Raw genomic sequence first — 7,471 nt, 5'->3', positions numbered from 1 at the left:
TAGCAATTTGAAAACTAATTATCTTCAATCTGAGAGAAAACAACACCTCTCACTGTTAAAAATTGTGTGCCAGAACAAATGCTTTTAATATATGTTTCTAAAATAGCTGGTGAAGTTGCTAGTAAACACCTTCCTAAATGCCTTACATATGAAACAAGAAAAGCCTAAGAAGAAACTGATCCGGAAATGGAGTTTTTTGATGAAGCGTTTCCCTCTAAAGAAAATAATAAGTAGTTTTTTTATATTCATTCTTTTGGGTTAAAATATTTAGTTTGGGTTTTTTCCAGTAGGGTCACATGGGTTTTCATCCTCTCTTTCTAATTGGAAGAGTTTGTATTTCTTACATATACAACACAGAAGGTGGTAAAAGCAGGCACTTGGTGGGGATGACAAAACGAATGTGTGATTGTGAATATTTTTTTTTAAAGGATAAAATTAAGAAAAGCAAGGCTAATTTGCAAAGTGGGTAATCAAGGGTTAATCTACCAAGTTAATTAAGCAGCATCAGAAATAATCTCTCTCTTCCAGTTCAAAGAAGTACAGGAAGGTAAGAGATAATAACAAGAGTCCTTATGGGCTAGCACTGTTCTAAGTACTTTATTTGTATTACTTTACTTCATCTTCCCCTAAATCCTAGAAGGTAGTCTTTTACTTACAGATCAGGAAACTGAGGCACAGATGGTTAAGCAACCTGCCTAAATGCAGAGAGTGACGGAAGCGATGAGGCCCAGCACTCAAATGCAGGCAGGCAGATTCCAAGCCAGCTCTGCTAAGAGCTCTCCTCTCTCTCAACCATCTGGTCAAGACCTCTAATTTCAGAGTGCTCTAGAGAAGGGAAATGAATGGTTCAACTAAAAAGCCTACACACTCTAGATTCAAATACCTTTTCAAAACACAACTAAATTAACAAAGAAAAACACATCAACTGTCTTAAAAACAGAAAAGAAAAAAGCTGATCATTCTGAGCAAACCTCATGCTGATTGGAAAGGCATGGAATATTCATTTTCTATCACTAGTGCACAAACACAGATAACACAGCTGGTCACACAGCAACTGATAATCTCATCCTTTTTATAACTGTACTCAATGAAACATGTTAAGACAACAGAAAATACCCCCCAAAACAAACAAAAAACAAACATTAAGCAGATTTTGAGATTTATTAAAATAAAGTATTAGCAAACGATATGCAAAAACAAAGTTCTTAAGAGTTATGCTTTGAAAAGCACAATATAGTAAAACCTAATACATTTTCATAAGTATCAAAAAGATAACAGAATTGAAGCATGTTGCTAGAATTTCATTGTCTACAACATAAACAGAAGCAGAACAAGTATAAGTAAGAAGCGGACCTACAGTGCAGCCATTGGTTTGGTCTTTATCATCTGCATATGACATAGCTTTTTACAAGAACATGGGCAGTTACATACAAATACCCAGTTTTCATGATTATAATTTTACCCAATTTTAATAAAATGCAACTTTAACCAACCAGGTTAAGGAGAAACCAACCATTTTCTTCAAGAGTCCCTACAATTAAAATACTCTATGAATAAATCAAAGCAACATCATCTCCAATAGTACTAGGAAGGGAATATCAGACTCTAAAAGATGTATTCTTTACTTGGGATTGTCTGGCCTCATTGGGCTTTTGTTATAGCTAAGAAGGCACTATCTATCAACGGGGTAAAACAAGAGCTACCTCTACATAAAATTTTGAACTTTTTAAAAGCAATCTCTTCAAATAAATTCTTATGATGATTTTAAGAATTTTAAGAACTGAATTATCTGAAAGAGAACCACACACACCTTTTTCTCTCTGACATAAACAGTAGAAGTAGCCTGTTCCGAGACTCAATCTTTTCAATAAAACAACTCATCACTTGTTTTACAGCAATTGCTACCAGCAAATATTACAGAATATGCTCCTATTTTTTAAAAACAGTTGATAGGTAAAATCCATCTTACTGGTTTTTGTAAATCATCCAATTTTAGGGTAACATTTCAATTATAATAACTGCATTGTAGAAGATGAGTTTCTACTATGAAAAATCCAGTCTTACAAAGGCTTGACAAATACCGTTACCTCTTGTAATTAGGACAGGCTAAACCGCAAACCAGTGAATTACAAAGAACTGTCCAAGTTTCTGTTCAGCAGGTATGATTCTTTAGAAGAAATGCCTCAAATTCTCTCTCCATGCATGCATCTTCTGTAAGAAGAAAACCTCCCCAGATTTCCACCTGTATTAATCAAGAAAATGTTCCTGCTTCGGGGGAAACAGGCATCAAACCTGAGATTACGACCCCAAAAGCCGTGCTACTGAATACCTGAAGAGATGCCCATAAACTTCTGCCAAGGAGAATCACCAAACCCTTCTAAAATCACCAGGCTATCTACAACCTTAAAGAATTCTTGCTTATGGAGCTGACGGACACAGACTTAGATTCCTACCTGAGAGATTAGGTGAGGATGTAACTAAGAGCACAAAGAAGAGCCCCAAGCCTCCTCAAAGTTAACAGGTCCAAGATCTCAATCGTCACTGGAAGTGGAATTTAAGATTTATCTAAAGACTCCTCCTCAGAGAGTATAAAAAGCTACTTACATATTTTAGTGGGACACGATAATGATCCAAAGTACTGTTTAGCAGGCAACTAGGAAACGTGTAAAGAGATGGCTCTAAACTGGTGTACTAGATGCTCTCTGTAACAGAAGGACAGCTCTGACACGGGCACCGCCAAACTTTAGAGTTTCTCCGCTACAGGCCTGATTTCATTTTTGTATAAACTTTCTCTTTCAAAAGAACTCTATTACAGGGGAACCGTCTCCCACAGGTACTGGAAGGGCATACCGAAGGTTTTATAATGTGAGCCCCAGTCCTTATCTTGACAATAGATTTCAGATCTGAATTCCTGCTGATCATTTACATCCTAGACGAATGTCTTACTCTCAAATGTTATGAAAAGTATAAAACAGCTACACCCTCTTTCTGTACTATTTGGTTTAGCTTGTTGAACTACCTAGTAATATTACTGTGGATTTCACCTCAGAAACCCAGCCAACTCTATTATTATAGTTTATTTATATAACAAGAAAACGTAAAAAAGGGTTTATACTCTGATGTATATATGTGTCATTTAGACTGATACCTTCCTTAAATTTTCTCTATAAAGAAAAAGAGTTCACTTCAGCAGACCAATAACATGTCTACTAGTTTCTATTCCACAACCTAAGACAGGTAATTAGGAAGAGATGTTAGTCAAATGCACCTTTTAAATCTTTTCCAGTCACTATCTTTTTGTTGCTTTAATGAATTACTGAGATTAATTTTGATACTATTTCTCTTTTTGCATTTATCAAACTAGTTATAATTTTATTATTCCCAGACTCTCTTTTCAGCTGGCATATATTTATTTATATGTTGTACATGCTATAAAATGTGATTTTTCTGGTAGTGTTGATGTTTTCATAAATTCGACTATAAACCATCCTGAGGATTACGTAAAAACTTGAACTGTAACTTTCTGAAATGGTTTCTCTCAGGCACCTTTTTCACTGGTAGAATTTTACTTAGTTTTTTAAATCTCACTGGCAATTTTTATTTCCCATCCATTCCTACATTGAGAAACCACAGGAATTATAGAATCAGCTGGATTGAAGGAAGATAGTTCAGTTTTGGAAATAAAACAGCCTTATAGTTCTCACGAAACTCTTCACAGTTAAAAACTTCAGTACTATCATTCATAAGCCACACCTCCGTAGAGAAAATACAGAAAAAGCCAATCACATAAAATCCCATTAACTCTAAAGGCTGTTACATGAATAAAAAATGATTTTTAATTGACTCCAAAGAAAGTATCAATAAAACAATTCAACAGTTTCCACCAGCTCAAGCCCACTGAAGCTGATTACATGTATCTGCCATTCAACCTGGGTGGTTTTTCTACAAACGTGTTCCAAAGATTGTGCCATGAGCCTGGTAAGTAAAAGAATGATGGAACTAGCTAAGTTCTATCACTAAGCAAATAATCCTCTTTTGTGTGGCTGACACATTTCTGGAAGACTGAGTATGCATGTCATGCAAAACTTAGGTTTAAGGCTCAGGTGACTGTCAGAAAGTTTCCTTTTACTTAAGCAAAGGACTGTGAGCATGAAACACATATGGCACTTCATCTGAGAGAAATGAAACCATCCCCTGGCTGCACTTTATAAAAGCAATAAACAATGTTATGGAAAACAAAAGGAATCACATTCTCCTTTCCTCAAAAAAAAAAAAAAAATGCATTTTTCCCCCCCGCATAAAAGCAGAAAAAGTAGAAAGTCAAACCAAACTAAGAGTTTAAACAGAAGACAGACATGGCTCCACATACTTTCAAAAGGCACCAGAAAATAAGCTTCTTCTCTTAGGTAAATTAGGTGATTTTTCCCCCCAAAATAATGTCTTTCGTTCTTCATGCCACAACTAAGGGTCCATTTGGCTGCTCCACAGAAAAAGAGGTTAAGAGTCCTTTACTCAAAGGCCTTAAGTACAAGTGATTAAATGGATATTTTAGAGTTTTTCACATCTTTCCTCTGAGGACTGCAGAGACTAGCATCCACATAGGTGCTGGGGGAAAAAAAAAAAAAAAGAAAAAAAAAAAAGAAACAAGGAAAAAGAGCACACATGGTAACTGTTTCCAAATCAGTTAGCTCAATGATCACTGCTGATTCCTTTAAGCATCAGACCAGTGGCCTCATCCTTGGGGCCAAACTGAAGCGGAGAGATGGCTATAGGACACAGGTCCTTGCATGGGGAGACTGGTGCACGTTAAGAACAACGGGATTATATACACAATTTTTAACATTAATACCATCCATAAAACTGCAGGGAATTAAAAAGGCACCTTCAACTGGAGCTACTGAATAACAGTCTTATAATCTAGGCTGAAAATACAACAAAAGCTAGAAAAGAATAACTTCCTACAACTGTAATCTATAAACTGCAGTGTTTAATACAAAAGGGGGTACCGAGGAAGTCAGGATGGGCATCTAAGTCCAACTCACTTGAGTGTGTTTCACAAAAGGTTACACTAAAAACTGTCACCCATCAAAGTGCAAAATAAAAGATTAATGCATGTCAAAACTAGAGTTCTTGCAACATTGGCCAAAAGCAGCAAACACAGCTGAATAAAGCCAGGCATGCACTGGCACTAGCTATAAAGTAGTACTTAAGACAGATTCTGAGTCAATGACATATACTGGAGAGCTGTTGTTTGCAGTAATTTTTTTTTTAAAAGGAAATGTTTTAGAAAAGATATACTGAGTGAAGTCACAACACACTGACAAACATTTAGCTGTATTAAATGTAAATTTTACGATGTCATTTAGAAAACTATCACTTAGCTTTTATTGAACACTACTTGTTAGAGCAGTGCATAGTGTTCCTTCAAATAAAATATATTTTTATAGTTTCTTTTAAGGCCCTACCATATGATTTTATAAAACAGTGAATTACACTTTTTTAAAAAGTTGGTAGGACAAAGAAACTGGTAAAAAAAAAAAAAAAAAAAAAAAAGTACAGCTTCTGGAAAATCAAGACTAGAAGGGAAGACTTTCACTGAACACCATCTTATACTGTTAACTCTTTTCCATCGTGTGACGTGTTACTTTTCCAAAAAAATTGTTGGGAAATAAGGCAACAAGTACATTCCAGTTTAAGATCAATGCCAAACTTTTGAACAGGGGCACAATACTTACTCTGCATCTTTCACAACACTTTTGAGAGTTAATCACATGAACATTAATACAAACAAATGTAGATTCTTCACAAAATACAAATGTATTGGTCACAATTATGTAGAAAAAAAATAAGCTGTGATATCTGTTTTCCATGTAAGCTCACAGTATCTGTACTGAAAGTTTCCCTAAAATTAAAACAAGTCCACTAATAATACAATTGAAAAAGAATACTTCTACACTATGAAACAGAAGAAATGGGGTTCAGAGGGGAGCCCATCTGAGTGAGGACTTTATCCAGCCACTGAAGAGGCCCATGAAGATGAATCTCAATCCAACACGGGGTGCTGGTAACATCCTGCCGGTGATATTCTGCTCCCCAGCCCTACAAAAATCAACAGACATCACAGCAAACCACTATTTAAGCTGTCAACCAGTCTAAACCAATTTAAACATACTAACCAAAAAAATACTTTAACAGTAGAGATGAATAGAATGTGTGAAAGGAAAAAACCATCATAAAACCAATCTTAACATTCACCATAGAATTAAAAGCAACACAATAGCTGCATCCATAATCCCTTAATGGAGCAAGATAGGTCTCAAAATTCTTGTTTTATTATTATTATTATTTTTTTTTACTTTTAGAAAGGTAATACTGATGCAATATCTCATAATTAAACCATTAATATTTCTGCAGTGAGCAATATTCTCTCTTAATGGGATAAACAAAACCTGGATATAGCCTCATGTAAGTTCACATCAGATTTTGTTAAGTTTTTGATTTTCAGGGGTTTTTTTGGGGGGGGGTAATCAGATAAGGCACTGTAAATCTTATCAGTGGATATAAGTGTAATTAAAGTGGCAATCACATATCCTTTTTTTTTTTTTTTCTGGTCTTATTTTTTTTGGGGGGCTGCACCCACAGCATATGGAGGTTCCAAGGCTAGGAGTCAAATCGGAGCTGTAGCTGCCAGCCTGCACCACAGTCACAGCAACACGGGATCTGAGCTGCGTCTGTAACCTACACCACAGCTCAAGGCAATGCTGGATCGTTAACCCACTGAGCAAGGCCAGGGAGCAAACCTGCGTCCTCATGGATACTAGGCAGATTTGTTTCTGCTGAGCCACAGTGGGAACTCCTATCATTATCATTTTAAGATGGTAAATCATTGGGATGAACTGAGTTGGAACACTTTAGCCTAAAACCCCAAAGAGTGAAACAGAATTTTTTCACTTTTATTTACCAGATTTTTCAAGTTCTCTGCTTCACTGTTTACGGCGGTCCTGGCCCAAGAAAACTGGGCAGCTGTCGTTGGGCTGCAATAGGGGAGTACAAGTCATGTTTCTATAGAAGGGAAGGGAAATGCCTTCGGGGCTACTGATAAACTGCTGCGCAAACTGACCTATAACAAAGCAGCAAGGAAGAACTCACTGGGCTGTGAGACTGTGGGCCAAAAAGAAAGAACCTATACACAGTGAGTACTAGACAACTGCTCCTCTTTGGCTAAATCCAATTAAGGCCCAAGTGGATACAGCATAGGTTGCTTAAATCTATCACTAAAGTTCTAAATTGTGCCCATGAACCATCATTTGGAATGCCAATAAAATCCGGCCAAGAGCAAATAATAAATTTGGTAAGTTCTTTGAACTTTTGCAAGTCCTTAATAACAGAGCATAAAACAAGGACAATGATTTTAGTATTGTCAAGAATTCTTTAAGTCAATCTAATGGGATCTAATAATCACTGAAACTGC

General features: G+C 36.2%; 1 protein-coding gene and 1 non-coding gene across 6 annotated transcripts in view; one reads left to right on the top strand and one right to left on the bottom strand.

Moving 5' to 3' along the window:
- Nucleotides 1–1,142: 1,142 nt before the first annotated feature.
- Nucleotides 1,143–7,471, bottom strand: part of SMAD5 (SMAD family member 5) — a 55,264-nt gene continuing 48,935 nt past the window's right edge. For 3 of the 5 annotated variants that reach the window (XM_021084785.2, XM_021084786.2, XM_021084787.2), the window contains exon 7: nt 1,143–6,099. In XM_021084785.2, the coding sequence (XP_020940444.1) occupies nt 5,956–6,099 (144 nt within the window). In that variant the 3' untranslated portion in view covers nt 1,143–5,955. Of the gene's footprint in view, nt 6,100–6,961; nt 7,035–7,471 lie in introns of all 5 variants that reach the window. The other 2 variants (XM_085014636.1, XM_085014637.1) reach the window with 1 other exon arrangement.
- On the top strand, nt 1,754–1,830 carry LOC146405764 (small nucleolar RNA SNORD36). Its single transcript, XR_014839213.1, has one exon. It is a non-coding gene; the product is annotated as a small nucleolar RNA SNORD36 (small nucleolar RNA).

This window comes from Sus scrofa, chromosome 2 (genome assembly GCF_054392235.1).
Source record: "Sus scrofa isolate SSC_HxYL_T2T_F1_AM1 chromosome 2, Sscrofa_HxYL_maternal_Yorkshire_Landrace_v2.0, whole genome shotgun sequence".
Taxonomy (NCBI): domain Eukaryota; kingdom Metazoa; phylum Chordata; class Mammalia; order Artiodactyla; family Suidae; genus Sus; species Sus scrofa.
The sequence above is the reverse complement of the archived record's forward strand: the minus strand, read 5'-3'. Positions and strand labels throughout refer to the sequence as shown.